Source organism: Macrosteles quadrilineatus, unplaced genomic scaffold, assembly GCF_028750875.1.
Source record: "Macrosteles quadrilineatus isolate MER2022 unplaced genomic scaffold, UCM_ALF_1.0 Scaffold_1__1_contigs__length_201487025, whole genome shotgun sequence".
Lineage (NCBI taxonomy): Eukaryota > Metazoa > Arthropoda > Insecta > Hemiptera > Cicadellidae > Macrosteles > Macrosteles quadrilineatus.
Window position 1 is genome coordinate 139,375,412 of NW_026542594.1, and position 20,950 is coordinate 139,396,361.

The 20,950-nt window shown below is 37.7% G+C and overlaps 1 protein-coding gene across 2 annotated transcripts in view; it reads left to right on the forward strand.

Moving 5' to 3' along the window:
- Positions 1-20,950, forward strand: part of LOC128985661 (serine/threonine-protein kinase 10) — a 93,176-nt gene that overhangs the window by 51,890 nt on the left and 20,336 nt on the right. For both annotated transcript variants that reach the window (XM_054405435.1, XM_054405426.1), the window contains exons 8-19: positions 860-944; positions 2,217-2,326; positions 3,381-3,906; positions 4,201-4,376; positions 6,314-6,485; positions 6,855-7,039; positions 7,429-7,635; positions 9,317-9,495; positions 10,460-10,556; positions 17,621-17,707; positions 18,056-18,268; positions 18,489-18,608. In XM_054405435.1, coding sequence (XP_054261410.1) covers positions 860-944; positions 2,217-2,326; positions 3,381-3,906; positions 4,201-4,376; positions 6,314-6,485; positions 6,855-7,039; positions 7,429-7,635; positions 9,317-9,495; positions 10,460-10,556; positions 17,621-17,707; positions 18,056-18,268; positions 18,489-18,608 — 2,157 coding nt within the window. The remainder of the gene's footprint in view (positions 1-859; positions 945-2,216; positions 2,327-3,380; positions 3,907-4,200; positions 4,377-6,313; positions 6,486-6,854; positions 7,040-7,428; positions 7,636-9,316; positions 9,496-10,459; positions 10,557-17,620; positions 17,708-18,055; positions 18,269-18,488; positions 18,609-20,950) is intronic.

The following is a 20,950-nucleotide window of genomic DNA, read 5'->3' on the forward strand; positions in this document are numbered from 1 at the left end:
CTGTGGGACTTGCAACGTTGATTGTTTGGCTATGGCAGTTTCACGAGAAGTGGCGAGTCTATTAACTGCTACACAGCAATTGATTCGTGCATGGTTTAATGTAGGTCGACATTGAGCTGTTCCGCGCTATAACATAATCCTCAGATACTGGATTATTATAGCTATAACATACTGGATTCAAAATTTGTGTAACCAATTCACGATTAACTCGTAGCTTACTAGCACAACGTCTAGCTGACCGTCCTGGGCTTCTGACTACTTCTTCCCTTACCCTTTTAACATTTTATGATGTCATTATAAAGTGTTTGGGCCAGGATGCTTCTTATCCAGTATGTTTCCAGTCAATCTGAAGTTTTTCACCCATCTGATTATGTTACGGCTCGGGACAGGTCATTGTCGACCCACATTAAACCGTGCACAAAACAATCAATGTGTAGCTGAAATAGACTCACCAATTCTCATGAATCTGCCATAGCCAAACACTTAACATTGCAAGACCCATAGTGACTGAGTTGAAATGACATCTTGTGTAGAGCAGAAGTATGCCCACCACGACCTCCTCCCACCACCGCACTCTCAGTACTATGCAGATAAAAACAGTCAGTCTCCCGTGTGTTACCATGTATATTATTTCTTGCAATGAACCTTTTTGAGTGTGATCTTGTTCTTAAACCATTAACCCTTTCCATTTCTTATTTATCCCATTAAAGAATTACATATTAAAAGGGCTCAACTGTTTTCTTTGAATATACCTTAAAATATGTGTTACTCTGATGTAATTCTAAGCAGTTGGCCTATCTTATCAAAGTAATGTTATGTTGGTAGTTTGCTTATTATTTATCCTTTATTATGCATGCAGGACCACCGTACATCCCAGCTGCCTCTGGACCTGGACAATGGAGAAGATGACACAGCCTCGCTCAAGAGTGATTCGGAAATTAAACGTAAGTACTGCACTTACTGTCAGTTTTCAAAATAATTTTTGTTCTAATATGAGGTTTGTATTTGTTATAAAATTCACAATTTGTTTCTTTGCCAAACAATCAAATAATCAAAGTCTTCAGGAGCCTTTGGATATCCTGTTACAGTTGAACCCCTCATATCCGGCCTTGGTTTTACCGGTCTTCTGTTTATCCGGCCCCTTTTAGGAAGCCAATATCAAAATGTTTTTTCTCACAGCTTACAGACGTTTAGATGCAAGCACTAAACTTAGTCTTTGTGACTGCTCAAGTCATAAAATAAATTGTTCTCTTTACTTATCTGTTTGTATATACAGTTATTTGCTGAGTCACTATACTCAGTTGAGCTAGTAGGCCTAACCTCTGATCAGTTGGTTGATTATTTCCAAAGTGGGGTTAGTACAGTACAGTACATTCATTTTTATATTGGTTTCACAAAATGGATAAGAATGTTGAGTAGAAATGCATGTACCATTTAAGTCCTAATGATCTTGAAGTACAATTTATTGTCATTTTTACCTCCATTTAATAGGTTTTGTTACCTGAAATCATAATATTTGTACATTCATTACTTAATGACTTTAACCTTCAAATTTTCGTTTTACAAACATGTTTATTTTTTCTAAAAATGATCCCAGAACAGAATTAAATTATACTTTTGATTGCATATATTGATTAAGTTACCTATTATTATTAGGTATGAATTGTCATTTTCATAAGTTAGTAGGTTGGTTTATCCGGCCAAATCGTTATCCGGCCAGGGGCTTGGTCCTGTGGTGGCCGGATATGAGGGGTTCTACTGTATTAATTTTACTGAGCATGTATCATCCCCATGTTTCCTTTGATTTTAAATGAGACATTTGGTTTTCCTAAGTTACAAGAAGATAAGAAATTTGATTATTCAAAGAACTATCTTCTACTCTAAAATAAATTAATAAAAACTCCCCTGTAGCAAAAACTTGCAATCACAGTCAGAGTAAATCTGACTCTGCAAAATGTCTCATATGAAAAATATCACACCACATATCTCACAACAAGTTCTGAAACATTCCTTGACACATGTTTTACAAACCTAATAGACAATCACTTAGATCTAGTTAGGTTTCTCAAAGATTAAAACTGCCGAACATAAAATACTTCAGAGAAAAGGTATAGAAGTCTAAAACATTTGATTTTACTGTGTTTTTACGCTATTGGCCTAAATACTCTGTGAAATTATTAAAAAAAAGTAATGTTTACAAAATTATTCTATTGCAGTTGCAGATGACACAGAAGGAGCGAAAAAGAGAGCAGAGGTGGAAACATCAGACACCAAGAAGGAGAAACCAGCAGAAACCAACCAGCCAGAGACTAAACCACCGCCACCTGTGAGTTTAAGATGCCCCACACTGTGCTTTGTAAATCATTGCAAGTCTTCAACTTTATGATCATACTTGTATGTAAATTATATTTATAATTTACTATTTACCATTTACTATTTAGTAAATGGTTAGTATTATAACTTAGGCCAGGAAGTCTTCCCAAGAACCTTCAACAAACCTATCATCGCAGCAGCACGCCACCTTACATTACTTAATTCAGAACTGTGCAGTTGTAAAGTAGGTAAAATGCAGTCTCCTCAGAATGATGTTGTGTCTTAATTGTAGATCTTTGTAGGCAACCGTCTGGAAAAAGGAGCGTAGAGTGAGCTGGCTTGTCCTGTGATGCTTACGCCTTACCCATCTCCTCCTGAGCCCATAACACGACTGACTGATATACATACCCACAAGGAATTCTAACGAAAGGGTTTTGTTTCACAAGGTATAATGCTAGGGGCACATTTGCCAGCTCTTCAGCTACGAGCCAAAATTCTTCTATGTTCATCTAAAGGTCTTTACTCTGGATTCTGTAGGCAGCCATCCTTGCCATAATTTTTATGTGCAGATCAATCTGGGTCAGGTTAAGAAAGCAGTCCAGTGATACCCCTGGACATCTTCTCATCGCACCAGCAATGATGAGAATCGCAAGTCTTTGAACGGCAACCAGATCTCTCACCACCAACCCAAGCCCATCTTGGGCTACCATACCTTGTGTCAAGACAGGTGTTACCGTAGAGACGTACAGTCAGTGCATGAGCAGTGGCCCAGGTCCCTCCTACCATTCACCTGCATACCATCAGTGACCACTTACCTCAGGTTTTATCTAAGAAATTAATTTGGAATCCATAGCATATACTGCTCATAATTTGGTGACTGTCAAATGTTTTTTTTTTTTTTCAGCATTAGTGATCAAAGATCGAAATATATTTTAAACACTATCATCTCTCATAAAAAAGTGGTGCCTAACAAGGTATCATGAAAATCAATTAATTTTTCATACCATGTATATTACAACATTAAGTAGCCTATAATAATTTTCTCAACCAAATTCAAATTGTTGCAGATTGTTCGTAAGCAGGACAGTGTGGAGAGGCGATTGTCACACGACAAGGGTCCAGCGCCACCACCCCCTCAAATACAACCGTTGCCTCAGTCACCCCAACTGCCACCACAACCACAACCATTGCCTGAGTCACCGCAACCACCCACACAACCACAACCTTTGCCTCAGACAACACCCCCGCCACCACAACAGCAACCGTTGCCTCAGTCACCAACAACACAACCACAAGTGTTGCCTCAGTCACCACCCCCGCCACCACAACCACAAGTGTTGGCTAAAACACCATCCCCGCCCCCACAACCATTGTCCCAGCCACAGCAGCAGGAGGAGGTGAGGCGCAGAGATGGCAGAGACCGCACTGCTAGACCTGTGTCTATGATGCCTGCCATCAATGGCTCTGGAGAAGATCCTAGACCAGAACCAACTCGTACTCGTAGCTCCTCTGCATCGAATAGAAACAGACGACGGCCCGCACCGCCTCCTCTGTCTGATGCAGCCATCAGTGCTCTCAAACCTCGAACCACAGGTAAAATTTCTATTGTTTTTCTAAAAATAGATAAAGCACTTTGGTGGCTGGTGAGCAGTAAAGCTTGCTTGTGCAATAGGCCTACACCAGTAACTACAGCCTACTTTGAGATGAAGTTAGTTTGTGACAAAGTGTTGTGCTGAATGGTGTGCATAATGATATTTTCCTAACTATGTGCTACAACAACATTTCTAAGCTGTTTCCTTGATTAAAGAAACTAAACTAGAATCACATATGAGTTTCTATGTAAAATTCATGCTACATTACTAGTAACTCTTGTGATTGTTGTTTCAGCGGAGGATGTAGTCCAGGGTACGACCGTGGTAGTGGACTCTCCACGTAAACCCTCAGAGCTAGAGACTAATGTAACGGTTGTAACTACCACCCACCCGCCTGTACTGCACCTCCATCAGCCATCCCCACCACCACCACAGGTCGTCATTGTGGCCAACGAAACAAACAAGACACAGGTACATTGTCTATAGGGTTAAGGTTTGGTAAATTATAGTGGTCTGCAGGCCAGACACATTTTTCCTTCCGGTTTGGTCAGGTCGGGATTATGCCTCTTAGGGTCTCAGACCGAAATTGTTGGTTGCTTTGGAAAGTATTGATTTATTAAAATACTAATTTTAATACTAAAACTACCACTTCCATACCACAGTGAAATTGAAAACATCTTCCATGGTCATAGCAAGATGAAACATCTTGGCAAAATTTTGAATGTCTTCCGCGATTGCAGTAAATTCAAAAGCATCTTCAGCAGTCTGAATAAATTTAAATCGTGAATGTTTCTGCAGTCACGGCAGAATTGTGGACATATCTTAGCAAAATTGTATACATCTTATGCGGTCACGACAAAATCATGAAGGTCTTCTATTGGCACGGTAAATTCAAGAACATCTTCAGGGGTCTGGGCTATTAATTACTCAACATCTTTAACAGTAACAGTAAAATTGTGAATGTCTTCTGCAGTCGTAACAAAATTGTGAATATCTTCTAAGCTAGAAGTAGAAGCAGACCGAAATTGTTGGTTGCTTTGGAAAGTATTGATTTATTAAAATACTAATTTTAATACTAAAACTACCACTTCCATACCACAGTGAAATTGAAAACATCTTCCATGGTCATAGCAAGATGAAACATCTTGGCAAAATTTTGAATGTCTTCCGCGATTGCAGTAAATTCAAAAGCATCTTCAGCAGTCTGAATAAATTTAAATCGTGAATGTTTCTGCAGTCACGGCAGAATTGTGGACATATCTTAGCAAAATTGTATACATCTTATGCGGTCACGACAAAATCATGAAGGTCTTCTATTGGCACGGTAAATTCAAGAACATCTTCAGGGGTCTGGGCTATTAATTACTCAACATCTTTAACAGTAACAGTAAAATTGTGAATGTCTTCTGCAGTCGTAACAAAATTGTGAATATCTTCTAAGCTAACAGTGAGAAGTAGAACTTCTTCTGCGGTCATGGCAAAATCAAGACAATCTTCTGCGGTTACGACAAAATAGTGAACATCTTCCCCAGTCACAGTGAAATCATGAAGGTCTTCCGAGGTGGCAGCGACATCATCAATGTCTCATGATGGTGGCAAAACTCTGAATATTACCTAGACATTCCAACCTCATGTTAAATTTGTAGCCAGTTTTTTAATCAAAATCGTCGTAGTTGATGTGAGCCACCAACAGATTGTGCTGATCTAAATTACTGATTTATGTCGAATTCACAATCTTATTTACTAATTCAAACTAATGGAATGACTTATTGTGGGCTATAGCAACAATAAGGGTTATTATGACTCATCTACTTGGCCAGCAACAAAAAAAAGGTAGAAAATAGAGTTTTAGTCACTAGCACATTCTGTGACTGGCTCACACAACTACGTTCTTTTTTAACAAAAAATTGACTACAGCTGGTCCATATAGACGAGAGGTGTAATTACATGCAATGGCGGTGAAATTGTCAATTTGGATTGCACATCTTTGCAGACGACGCTTCTGCGATTGCAATAATAAAAGCTTGGCTCGGCTCAGGCCAACCTGAGTTTGGCCTGAAATTTATTCCTGGCCCAAATTGATCCTTCAGATTTACTGTTGGCCTGACCAGACCAGGAAATATCAGGGACCTGCAGACCCCAAATATATGAATTGAGACAAAAAGTTTATAAAATGACAATAAGTAACTATGAATGAATAGGATAGATTTTTGTGTATCATAACCAAGTTGAGTTATAACTTTATCCATGCAGGAACTTTCTACGGAAATATTCCTTTACTCCTAAAAACTAGTTTGATATTTTATGCAGTTATCAAAAACTGTTAAAGTTACGTTTGCTTTTTATAACCAGGAAAGCATTATATCGCCATCTGAGTTATTATTTATCTATCTTACTGTTGAGTTTAGGTGGACGACTCATCACCTAACTCAGAAGAGGAGGTGATAGTGATCAACTCCAGCAGTATGGACTTTGGAGATGAGGAGGATGGACCTGACATGAGCCATGTGTCTGTGGTGAAAGTAGGAGATGAGAGTGACTCACGCGCCACACCTGACTCTATGTGGAACTCTGTAGACGGTTAGTTCAGCCACAATAACCAATAGTTTGTATAGGCCTATCCAGTAATAGGCAAACAATTAATACTCTAACATTAGTGGCTAACCAATAGTTTGAATTTGTTGTTACAATGTCTACATTAGTGATGGTCAATTCCAGAAATTTTAGATCTGAAAACTAAAATTGAAACTTCAAAAATCAAATCTAAAATCTTGAAACCCAAAAGTGAGACATTTTAGTATCTTGGTCATGGTTACAACAAAATAAAAGTAATAGATAATGTTGAGGTTATATGTCTTTTCTGATAGGTCATATGTTAATAATACAATCAAAAGTGAAAGGAATTGACTCATCACCCTGGCATAATAAAATTAATACGCGACTTTTTAGGCATGGATGAAGACTCGTTAATGATTGTTGGGGGAGGGGCCAGCACCTCCATAGTAGTTGAGTGTACAGAAGCAGACAGCAATCTTCACTCTCACGCCAAGGTCAATGGACAACCATCCATACCATCCGCAGACAGCGAAGAAGTATTTATCGTGGTCAACAAGTCTACCAATATCCAAAAGAAGGTCGGTGTCCCTTTAATGATTTCAATAATGAATACGTTTTGGCAACTCTAGTAAATATCTTTATTCTGATACAGCCAATCAAATACAAGCCAGAAATAATATGTAACAGCTTGTTCCAAGTCTAGTGTTCATATAGACAACACCATAATCTAGAACGATTTAAGAGATTTAATTTCAAAGATTTATGAATTTTGAATTTCAAATCATGACTTAAATTTTCTTTGAAATAATAACTCTATTTGTTAAGGGAATAGATACCACCCAATGTATTTTTATAGGCCTAAAATATTGATAAATAACCTTGAAATGAAGAGGTTTAACCTGGCGATTTAAAAGTGTGCCAAAAAACATTTTAAGCACATGAGCTATATAGCATGGTATTTGTACAGGAGGTGGAGGAGCGAGGTGCAGGAGGAGGTGAGAGTTCACACAGTGAGACTGGGTCATTGCACACTCCACCATCTCTAGCCAGCACTCGTACATTGGACAGGTCAGACGCTGAGAGTGTTGCTACCACTGCCAGTCAGGACAGCAACAAGGAGAACACCCGACCTGAACAGGACGTGGTGCTGCGACGAAACACAGAGTACAACAGGGTATGAAATTAGTGATTGGTAATTGTAAAGTAGGGCTAGATTTCCAGGATACGTAAAATCACGGTTAATCCACAATAACCTATAAAATGAACAAAATGCAAAACAATACTAAACCAAATTAACATAATTAATTGTATTGCAATAAAAACATACCTGAATGTTGTATTTCACAGGAATCATGATGAGTAGAACACAATTTTGAACACAATAACACACGTAAATACAAAAAAATAAATTTTAAATAAAATATTTACAAGGCAAGAACTAACTAACTGCAGACCCTCGGATAATCAAGGTTCTAATTTACAAACATTACCGATTGATAAATATTAAAATTCACCAACAGTTAAGATAAAATCACCATATTAAATCATTTGACTGAAGATAAATAAAGAACAATTTTTTTTTTACCTAACAGAGCATATTTATTTTGAAAAAAACTGTATTTATGTATTTAGTCATGGTGGCCTAAATCCTACAAAATGGTAGACACAAAGAGAACTATTTATGAGATGAGCTTCTTCCACTGTTTAATGTATATTATGTATTACGTTGGTTGGAGCTAGAGAAGTGTCGATTCTTGACACTACCGATACATACACGTTGGTTTTGGTATCGAGAATCGATCGTCAAAAGTCTATTCTGAAACTGATATCCCGACACGTCTGGAAAGATCATGATAATTAACGCTATAAATTAACGCAATTGGAAAATTAACGCTATTGCGGCGATCGCGCAAGACGACGATTGAGGTTACCGTGGGAAAGATGATGATATCTACACTGCCACAGAAGATTTTCATAATTTTGTCCCGATCGAGGAAGAAAACTATGACTTTTTATTGACCGGGGGAGATGATTATGCTTCACAGCCGCGTGGGAGGGCCAGAATTTTGCTACGATCGCGGAAGACAGAGATAATACCTACACAGCCGTGTGAGATGTTCATGATTTTGACGCGATGGGGAAAGACGACCATGATGTTTCCGTGACTGTGAGGGACGATGATGATGTCTACATGGGTGCGGGATCAGAATTTTGCCACTATCGCGGAAGACTGTGGTGATGTTTTTGTTACTGCGGGGAACATTCAGGATATTGCTGTTACCAGAGACATTAAAGATGTCTTCATGAATAGGAGAAATGATCACGGTTTTTTACACGATCACGGTATAATGATGTCATGATGGCCACGGGAGATTATGAATGAATTTTTGCTGCAACTGGGGAAGACGATGATGATGTCTGCAAGAATGTGGGAAACGATAATAATTTTGGCGCCCGTCGCACAATGATAATGTCTACACGATTGCGGGAGATGATTACAATTTTTCCGCGATCGCAGAAAACAATGTTAATGTACACATAACCTTGAGAGATGTTCATGATTTTGCCGACATTGTGGGGGACGATGATAATGTTTAGGGGGGTGTTCAGGATTTTGCTGTGACCGAGGGAGATGATGTGTTTTCCTTCACTTGAAACACTCTATTACCTGAGAAATACTTTATGGAAGGACATAAAGATAGGGGTTGGTGTAGATCAATCCATTCAAAAAATTTGGTAAAACTAAAAAGTGGTATCAGTATCGAGAATTGATTTTTTAGGTATCAGTATCAAGAATCGATAAGTTTTGGTAAGGACACATCACTAGTTGGAGGTAATTCATTTTTTGTCTGCAGCAAGAAGGGGTCAGACATAGCCGTTCTAAAGAAGAATTGGAACTTCACAACCTCAAGAAGAAAACCAGAAAGAGGACAAGAAAGTTTGAAATTGATGGTGTTGTGGTTACCACAACTACTAGCAAAGTCATATATGCTGATGAAGAGAGTGGAAGAGGATATGATGACCAAATTTTCAGGTTATTATGCATTTTGTTTTTATAAATACTGATAGTCCTTTCTATTTGCAGTCCTAATTGTGATTTGGTGTGTAAGCTATTCTATAAGAGAAAGAGGAAATTAAAAAATGTCAAAAATTCACAAATCTTTTTACCTATGATTTGAGTCAGTCTTAGTAGATTAATAGTTTTACCTGCAGCCTATAATCTAAAGAAATAGTATTCTTTTTCATTATTTTGCTCTTTTATACTGTTTAACTGTTTGCTGTACTCACAGATTTGTAGATAGGTTGTATTGTCACTGCTGTTTAGAATTGTCTAAAGTTGGATGAATTTTTTTTATTGTGCCATTCCAGGATTATGAGACTAAGAGAATAAAGTCCAATGGTGTTTTACCATAAATTGTTTCTGTGGTCACCACAACTACACAACTAAGAAATCTCTCAGTGCCTGAGTTAGATCTCAGTTTTGTTGTGTTGTACAGGGTGTCCACCGACCGGGAAAACCGGGAATTATGCGTGAATTTTAGGGGTTGGTGTAGTAATCCTTAAGAAAATTTGGTAAAATAGAAATTATCAGTATTAAGAATCTATTTTTTAGGTGTCTGTACAGAGATTCGATAAATTTTGTTATCGACATATCACTATTTTTAGGAAGTTATTAATAAATTGCAGGTTTAAGGATTAGTTTTTAATTTTTGGATTATTTAATCAGTAATATATAAAAATTGAATACTTGTGTCAGGCAATATTACAGCAATTTAATTTTTTTCCCCCTTAACTGAGAATGCTCTTTCCGAGCTGTGTTAGAGCGCTAAAACAGCATTGCGGGAGTTGGCGCAAAACACGTTGGAAATTTTAGTATGAAAAGTACGACCATGGATTTTTTTTACTCAAATGAATTTTTTCTGGTTGGCCTGGTGGACACCCTGTTGTATATCACTTTGTTTCCATAATGTTTTTAACTAAATTTTATATGTTTTCAGGAAGCAAGAACTTAGAGAACTGAAGATGCTTCAGAAGCAGGAACAAAAACAATTCCAAGATCTTTCCATGAAAGCGCATATAGCTAAGGAGCAACAGGTACTGACATTTTTTGGCGCAAAGAATTTTTTTTGCAAGGTTTAAAATGGCCAAATAAGGTTGTTTTTACTCAAAGATTCGGAATCAACCTCTTGAGGTATTTTCATAATTCATCTTTTTAAGGAATGATGATTTTGAGAGGAAGGAAGGACGTACCATGGTTGTAATTTTAGGTTTTAGTTTTATTATTTTTTTACTATCAGCTGACACCAACATTTTAGATTTGTGTTTGGTATACTGTAATACAATTATTTTATGATGGGTTAGCCTCTAGATCGTAAATTGCAATATAAAAATGGTTTATTTTACCTTTTTGCGTCGAACGATCCGTGTGTAGTTAGTACAACTACAGCTGTTTCATACCACTAGGGTACATCATCAGGTTGTTGGCAGAACGTTAGATAAAACAGCATTCATTCATAGATGAACTTGTCGAAATAAATATGTCTATATACACATAATACACGAAAAACATTTAAAAAACACGAATTTACGAACTTGGCCAAGTAACGAACACACGAGACAGGCGCCGATGGATGTTGCGTCATGACTGCTGTCGTGTGTCCAAGCATCAGCTGTTACCCCTCCCCCCCAACTCCTTTATCAGGACCAGTTTTGTTTTGGTTTAAATGAATGGCAGTATTGTAGATGATATTAGATCTGAATGAAATTTGTTCGTTCAATGGTCAGGGTGTTCTTTGGATGCCTTGTATATTTCGAACTCCTCTATTGTGTCCATGTATCTGCCTTTAGTACATAAATGCATAATTTCTAGATTACTATGTATGTCCGTGTAGTTGTGGTTTGCGTTAATTATGTGGTTGGCGAATGCTGATTTCGAGTTCTTTTTGGGTAGGTGTTCTTTAAACCTAGTAGCGAAAGAGCGAGCAGTTTGGCCGATGTAAAAGCTCGGGCAATCGTTACATGACATTTTGTAAATACCTGTGCTGTTTACTTTATCGGAATGTGTTTTATTTTTTTCTTTAAGCATAGTAGATAATTTGTTAGATGTTTTGTATGCAACGTGTACATCGTTCTTTGCCATTTCTTTTCTCAAGGTGTTATTGAGTACTACTCCAAATTCAGCACATACATACTTTTTGTTTCTGGGTTCTAGAATCTCTTTTGTTTTATTTTTCTGTTTTCTGATAAGTTTATCAATGAGAGAGCTTTCATATCCATTGGCAACGGCAATGTGCTTCAAAATGTTTATTTCATTGTTGTAGTTTTCTGTGGTAAGGGGTATGGATAATAGTCTGTGAACAAAACTATTGTAAGCAGCTGTCTTGTGGTTGAAAGGATGGTGTGATGACGAATGGATGGTCTGGTCAGTTGTTGTTGGTTTTCTGTAGATTTTGAATTCCATGATGTGATCAGTTCTTGTTATTGTTACGTCTAAGAAATTAATTGATTTGTTAGCTTCGGTTTCGAGGGTGAATTTTAGTTTATGGTGGACATTGTTCAAATAATTTCCAAGTATCTTTATCTGCCTTTCATTACCATTGAAAAAGATTAATGTGTCGTCCACATATCGGCTGTAGTGAACTATTTTATCTTTTTGTTTGTTGGAATCTGACCATAAAAATTTATTTTCTATATTGTTTAGAAACAATTCTGAAAGGACGCTTGAAAGTGGAGAGCCCATAGCTAAACCTTCGTTTTGTGTGTAGTATTTATTTTCAAACGTGAAATAGTTTTGTTTGAGGACTATTTTAGTGAGATTAACTAACTCATTTTTAGCCTCGGTTGATAAGGAGGAGTTTTTATCTAGATTAGATTCAAGTATGTCGATGGTTTCATCAATGGGTACGTTTGTGAATAAATTCACAACGTCAAATGAGGCTAAAGTATAAGAACCCTTTAGTTTAATTTTACAGAGTTGGTTTACTACATCAACTGTGTTCTTAACACTATGGTCGTTATCTAAGGCGGTCTCTTTCCTAATTATTTTGTCTCGTGTGTTCGTTACTTGGCCAAGTTCGTAAATTCGTGTTTTTTAAATGTTCTTCGTGTATTATAATAATAATAATAATAATAATAATAATAATAATAATAATAAAATGCCTTTATTTAAAGCGGTCTTCAGATACACTGGTTTTCAAGACAACTCAAAGTCACAAAAAGTTTACAAGTACACAATAATTACAAACAGTGGAACTAAACTAGCTTTAGATTGGCCTTAACACATTGGGTGCGGCGGTATCCATATGGATACCTGGAGTCCATCACGTAGAGGCGGCGGTATCCATATGGATACTTGGGTCCTCCTGAACTTCAATATTTTCCTGTGGCTCAGCCGTTTGATATTTCAAACTAATACTTTGTAGCCACCTGCGTTGACACAGTTGAATGACCGTGGTGACCTTGGTTTCTATTTTTGTCGCGTTATCAGTAGGGGGGGCGGGATGGGGGTGGGCGAGCGCGCCACGTGCGTTTGTTTACGACCCTTTGCAGAATGTTTCCACGTTAGCGTGTAGTGGGTGACTTGCTTTTTGTTGTGTTGTAGGTTGGTAGTAAAATTTCCCCATAAAATCCCCGTCTGGCAAACTTAAAAATCAACTTTTTGTCCCGTCTTTCTCCCTCCAATTGTTAATACGATGGGACCGGCTACGTTCCAAGCAGTGCTGCTATATGTGAGTGTTTAGCGAACTACGTCGACTCTTGTTATAAAACAGGACATCACCGCACGTTATTTGCTATTCGTCATACCGAAATATGAGAGCCAATCACCCGGCAATCGGGTTTGTTCGACGCTGCGGGCTGCGCCGCACTGGGGCTACGCCTGCTGTTTGATGGCCCGCAGCGAACGTGTTAAATGAATTACATGACATGATTTTCATGTTTCTTGGGAGGGTGTTGTATGCCTGGGGTCCAAAGTATGAGAACCCCTTTTTACCTATCTCGCGCCGCACTCTCGGCATTTCAAGCAAGCCGTCCTGCCTAGTACAGCGTTCCCTAACTGATGTTCGAGGCATAAGTTTCCTTTTCAAATAGGGAGGCAAATTAGAAGACAGTGTCTTGTGAACAATTAAAACAGTTTGTAGAAAACATTTTTTTTCCAAAGAGAGTACCTTAGCCTGTTTGCGATAGGCAGATATATGATCAAACTTCCTCAGATTGAAGACAAACCTCAGGGCTCGGTTTTGCAACCTCGTAAGAAGAACTCTACAGTCAAGAGTAAGACATTCACCAAACGATGGAAGTGCATAGTGAATAATAGGGAAGACTGTTGATTTGACCAATTCTAGCTTAGCATTTTCAGATAGTATCCCTCTCAAACGGTGTAAAATTCTCAACCTATTTGAGACTCTCTGACAAATGTAACTAACATGTGAGCGAAAATTGAGTTGAGAATCAATTCTGATACCTAACACCTTAACAGAATCAGACACCACAAGAATTTGACCGTCCAGCTCTACCTTTCCAATAAGACTATTTTTAGGCTGCAAACCAGAAGACCAGAAATGAAGCACAGTACACTTTTCAGGATTCAATTTTAGACCGTGATCGTCAGACCATTGCTTTACCCTTAGCAAGTCAGTGTTGATGAGATTGACTGCTTCATGAAAATCAAAAGGGGCGTGGGAAAGAACTAGTTGACAATCATCAGCGTAGGAATGTAAAGTGGAAGATTTCAGAACGCTATCGAGGTCATGGGTGTACAATATGAAAAGTATTGGACCCAGACAAGTCCCCTGAGGGACCCCTACTTCTCTTTGAATCAACTCGGAGCACCTACCATTCACCTTAGTCACCTGGGATCGGTTACAAAGATATGAGGAAAACCATTTGAGTGTACACTCATGGAATTTTAGAAACCTGAGCTTTGATATGAGCATGTCGTGATGAACAGAGTTGAAAGCATTTGAATAATCAAGTGACGCCATAAAGCTGTGCAACCCTTGGTCCCTGGCCTGAAGAAGCTCATCAGTCATATTGAGAAGAGCAGTGCAGGTGTATATTATGTGTATATAGACATATTTATTTCGACAAGTTCATCTATGAATGAATGCTGTTTTATCTAACGTTCTGCCAACAACCTGATGATGTACCCTAGTGGTATGAAACAGCTGTAGTTGTACTAACTACACACGGATCGTTCGACGTAAAAAGGTAAAATAAACCATTTTTATATTGCAATTTACGATCCAGAGGCTAACCCATCATGAAATTGGAAACTTGTCAAGTTCAATTAGCCTACAAATACAAGAACGTTAAGATAAAACTTTTCAAAACCATAGAAAACATAAAATTTAATAAAAAATGCATTGAATATGGATTAGTCCCTAAATATGTATCAGTTAAAATTAACAACGTCTCCAAACTTGCTAAAAAAGCCAAAAAAGTTGCTGAAACTACTTGGATTAAACATGAAATCAAGTCGTTGCATGCCAAAAAATGCATGTTTAGAACTTTTAAGCAGCCTTCACCCTTCACAAACCAAGAATGTGTTATCAGAATTGGATTCTCAAATCAATAGAAAAATTTTTCTAAAAAAGAAATCCCAAACCAAAAAGATTGATTCACTAGTAAAATCACAGTTGAATAAAGATACAGTAAATTGTAGTCACGTATTTCATCCAAGATTTATAAATAAAACGAACATAGAGTTCTCTGAACAAGAAACCAATCTTTTGAACAAAGGATTAAATTATAATTTTCCCAATGATAAGAAAAATAGCTTGATATCAGAACTACTAAATGCAGAAACAGCTGTAAAATATTTAAACAACAATGACGCACGTGATACGGCAAGAGTAATGATCACAAACAAAATGAAAAAAGCTGTCTTAAATCCAAACATTAGAAAATCATACTTGACAAAATATAAACCTTTAAAACAAGTCGCTGCCAACATTAGGGACAAGTTAGAACAAAACAATGCCGTTATCACAAAAGCTGATAAGGGAAACTGCATTGTTATCCTCAGTAAAACTGAATACGTAAACAAAGTTTGTGAATTCATCACAGCCAATAATATTGACACATTAAACTGTGACCCTACTGCTACCTACTCCAAAGAAATAAATAAATTGATATCCTCGTCAACAAATCTTTTGTCTAAAGATGAAATAAAGCAATGCAAAGTTACTAAACCCCAGGCTCCCATTCTTAGAGGACTACCGAAGATCCACAAACCTGACACGCCCATCAGACCACTAGTAAATTTCAGACCCTCACCAGCCTATAAAATTGCTCAAAAACTTGACAAAATAATTAGGAAAGAGACCGCCTTAGATAACGACCATAGTGTTAAGAACACAGTTGATGTAGTAAACCAACTCTGTAAAATTAAACTAAAGGGTTCTTATACTTTAGCCTCATTTGACGTTGTGAATTTATTCACAAACGTACCCATTGATGAAACCATCGACATACTTGAATCTAATCTAGATAAAAACTCCTCCTTATCAACCGAGGCTAAAATGAGTTAGTTAATCTCACTAAAATAGTCCTCAAACAAAACTATTTCACGTTTGAAAATAAATACTACACACAAAACGAAGGTTTAGCTATGGGCTCTCCACTTTCAAGCGTCCTTTCAGAATTGTTTCTAAACAATATAGAAAATAAATTTTTATGGTCAGATTCCAACAAACAAAAAGATAAAATAGTTCACTACAGCCGATATGTGGACAACACATTAATCTTATTCAATGGTAATGAAAGGCAGATAAAGATACTTGGAAATTATTTGAACAATGTCCACCATAAACTAAAATTCACCCTCGAAACCGAAGCTAACAAATCAATTAATTTCTTAGACGTAACAATAACAAGAACTGATCACATCATGGAATTCAAAATCTACAGAAAACCAACAACAACTGACCAGACCATCCATTCGTCATCACACCATCCTTTCAACCACAAGACAGCTGCTTACAATAGTTTTGTTCACAGACTATTATCCATACCCCTTACCACAGAAAACTACAACAATGAAATAAACATTTTGAAGCACATTGCCGTTGCCAATGGATATGAAAGCTCTCTCATTGATAAACTTATCAGAAAACAGAAAAATAAAACAAAAGAGATTCTAGAACCCAGAAACAAAAAGTATGTATGTGCTGAATTTGGAGTAGTACTCAATAACACCTTGAGAAAAGAAATGGCAAAGAACGATGTACACGTTGCATACAAAACATCTAACAAATTATCTACTGTGCTTAAAGAAAAAAATGAAACACATTCCGATAAAGTAAACAGCACAGGTATTTACAAAATGACATGTAACGATTGCCCGAGCTTTTACATCGGCCAAACTGCTCGCTCTTTCGCTACTAGGTTTAAAGAACACCTACCCAAAAAGAACTCGAAATCAGCATTCGCCAACCACATAATTAACGCAAACCACAACTACACGGACATACATAGTAATCTAGAAATTATGCATTTATGTACTAAAGGCAGATACATGGACACAATAGAGGAGTTCGAAATATACAAGGCATCCAAAGAACACCCTGACCATATATTGAACGAACAAATTTCATTCAGATCTAATATCATCTACAATACTGCCATTCATTTAAACCAAAACAAAACTGGTCCTGATAAAGGAGTTGGGGGGGAGGGGTAACAGCTGATGCTTGGACACACGACAGCAGTCATGACGCAACATCCATCGGCGCCTGTCTCGTGTGTTCGTTACTTGGCCAAGTTCGTAAATTCGTGTTTTTTAAATGTTTTTCGTGTATTATGTGTATATAGACATATTTATTTCGACAAGTTCATCTATGAATGAATGCTGTTTTATCTAACGTTCTGCCAACAACCTGATGATGTACCCTAGTGGTATGAAACAGCTGTAGTTGTACTAACTACACACGGATCGTTCGACGCAAAAAGGTAAAATAAACCATTTTTATATTGCAATTATTTTAACTGAACAACTGCAGCTTTCAGCATATGTGACGCAGATGATGTATTTGGATAAAGATGACATAGGCTAATATGTCAATAAATTAACTAACAGTACATATTATTATAAGCGAACTAAAATAGAACCACATACCAAGTACACCAGTTGTTAGATTGATAGTTTGACTGTTGTGCAGGACAAGAGGTTTGAGCAGGAGCGTGTAACGCTACTCAAGACCTATGAGGCTGACCTGGAGGCCCTAAGTAGACAACAACGGCAACAGGTAAATACACCACTTAACACACATACATACCTTCAATATCCATGAGGAAACGCCTCAAAATATTGATTGAAAACATTGTGAAAAATATTGAGAATATTGTGGAAAATCAAACCGTGACTGATTTCTCTTAAGTTCAAAATGTTACTGCAATTAATATGTTTTGTGAAAGTCATTGTAAATGTTGCATTTAGGTGAATTGTATTTTTCAATTACTGATACAATTTGGCTACTATCAACATCCTATTCAACATTAAATATTTTTAATCCAACCAAATAAAAAGGAAAATAGTGTAACTAAACTTAATCATAATTTTTTTTATTAAATGACTCGTGACTTAATGATTTTAGGTAGAAAAGGCAGAGCAGCAACAAGAAGCAGACCTAAGAACAGCCTCCAAGAGGATCCGAGCTGAGCAGGAACGAGAACTCAAGGAGTTCCGAGAAAGTCTCAAGACCGAACTGCGACTGCTCCGTCAAGAGATTGACCTCATGCCCAAGGATAAGAGAAAAAGCGTCTTTCGTGGCCGTAAAGAAAAACTTGAAGTAGAACATGAGGAGAGGGTAAGAATGTATTTTTAATATGTTTTAATTTGAGCATCAGTAACTAAGTCATCATAAATAATCAAATTATTAGATTATTCTATCAATTTAAAAAATATTTGAACACATTTCTTGAATATATTATATGGCAATGTGTTGATTGAGCCAAGAGATCAATTTATTATGTTTCTATAAATTATTTAGTATGTTGCTTTACGTGCTTATTTTTCTTAATTTTTAGGAAAAACTATTCCTTGAAAAGCTCAATGAAAACCATGAAACTTCTCTTCGTCGTTTGAGTGACTCTCACAGAGAAAAAATTGCATTGATGGAAAGACAATTTTTACAGCAAAAGCAACAAGTAAGTGTTGTAATTTCTAAACGTCCATGATTAGTTTATAATTATGTTAGGCTATAATTGATGAAGGTGTAATATTTTTAATTAAATAATATTATAAAAATGAGTTAATTTTCTTTATTAGTAAATTAAAATAAACCAAAAGTATCCTTATATAAAAGTACATTTTAAATGTTTCATGTTCAAGTAACTGCAAAAAATATAGTCTTTCTACAAGCTTTGGACGTCGTGAAACAGCGCACTATATAATTTAAAAAAAGTATCATTTGCACGACGTTCAAAGCCACTGCCAGTTGCACGTAGCATTGAGCTTGCCCAGCTGAAACTAAATCGAGTCATGCACACCATTAACGCATGGATGGCAGAACATAGTCTCTCGCTCGCTCTGAGCAAAACTGAGATTGTGATTCTGACTAAAAAGAGGATTGACACCTTTGATGGTGGGGAACGTTAAAGTCCAAACCACTCGTGCCGCAAAGTACCTTGGGGTTATGGTGGACAGCAAGTTCAGCTGGCGAGACCATATCACCCGTACGGCGGACAAGGCCGCTAAAATGGTTTCTTCCCTTAGTCGGATGGCCAATGTCGGAGGTCCGCGGTTGAGCCGCAGAAGGCTGTTGATGTCTGCGGTCCAGTCTGTGCTCCTATACGGTGTGGAAGTCTGGGCAGACACTCTCAATAAGGAGATATATAGGATGCGGCTCGCCCGAGTGCAGCGTCAGGCAGCACTAAGGGTAGCATCTGCCTATCGAACAGTGTCCGAACCCGCCGTCCTGGTGGTTGCTAGAGTCATCCTCATCAAACTTTTGGCGGCGGAGAGGAAGGCAATTTATCAGCGCCGTGGGGAAGACCAGGCAAGAATTGAGGAACGCACCCGGACCTTCCAGCTTTGGTAGGAGAGCTGGGAACAGGAGACAAGGGGGCTCTGGATCAGGCGACTGATACAACAGGTCCAACTTTGGGTTAATCGGCGGTGCGGAGAAGTGAACTTCTACCTCATCCAATTTCTGACGGGTCACGGCTTTTTCTGGTCGTACTTGTTCAGGATGGGCAAAGCTGTGTCACCCGATTGCATATACTGCCCAGGCATTCCCGATGACGTGGAACGCACTTTCTTCCACTGCGAACATTGGGAAAGGCCCCGCCTAGAGGCTCAACAGTTCGTAGGACTGCTGTCGGTGGACACGATCATACCGATGATGATGGAGGGTGAGGACAATTGGACCTGTGTGTCACTTTACATCCAGGGTGTTCTCCGCGCCAAGAAGCTCAACCTCAACCGGGATGCGGTGTAGGTAAAAAAAAAAAAAAAAAAAAAAAAAATAGTGCCAGAAACGGTGCGAGCCCCGTGGGCTTAGGTCACATGTTGGCCTGACTTGAAGTAATGTGACAAACAATTCCAGGTCTGTGTCCAACATAGCAGAGGGGGTTTTTTAGTGAGTAGTCTGATAAATTCAGGAGTCTCACACTACAGGCTGGATACCTGTGTGCGTAAAAACATTTTCCCTCCTCACCCTAAAAAAAAAAAAAAAACCTGCCAGTTGCACGACGTCCAATATAGCTTAGCGCTGTTGCACGACGTCCAAGCTCCTACATACGGTGAATACTACAGACCCGCAATACTAGAAGGAGTGTATATTGCGTGCCTAGTAATGAAGTCGTCAAGCCTTATTAAATTAACTCAATAACGGCTGAACATATTGAATCCAAACCTTCTATGGTTGTTTCAACAAGCAGTGTTCATGTTATTACACAAATACATTTCAATTTGATAATGTATGTACAATTTAAAACGAACATTATTTTTGTAGCATTAACCTTATGAGTTGCTATGATGGTTACAAGATAACAACGTGGATGTATAAAGCAAAGAATCATAACATGCTTATTAGCTAACTAATATACGATCCAAATACAGCACAGGAAAATTACTCAGGTGAAATTCATTGATCAAAGAATACAGTAAAAGTATTACAGGGCATTTGCAAACTACCACTGTATTTGAGGTACACTATCTTACTGATATTGATTTAATCTCAACTTGAACCAAGACTAATCATTTACTAGATAACCCGTTGCTCTAAATCGAGCAAAACTGCAAATAGTTACAAAAAAAAAAACAAAAAAAACAACAAAAACATAAACAGCAAGGCCTCAAAGAGTCATTCTAAAGTCTATGCCTGATTATAGAAATATGAAAAATATAATGTTGTAAAAAATTATAAAAGTAACCTACAATATTTAAGTAGATCCCCTCTTATACTGCTTTGGTTATTTCTTATGTACTGTATAGGCGGGTGCCCTCTATGAGAACGTAGATGTCAACAACACACGTTTAAGTGAAT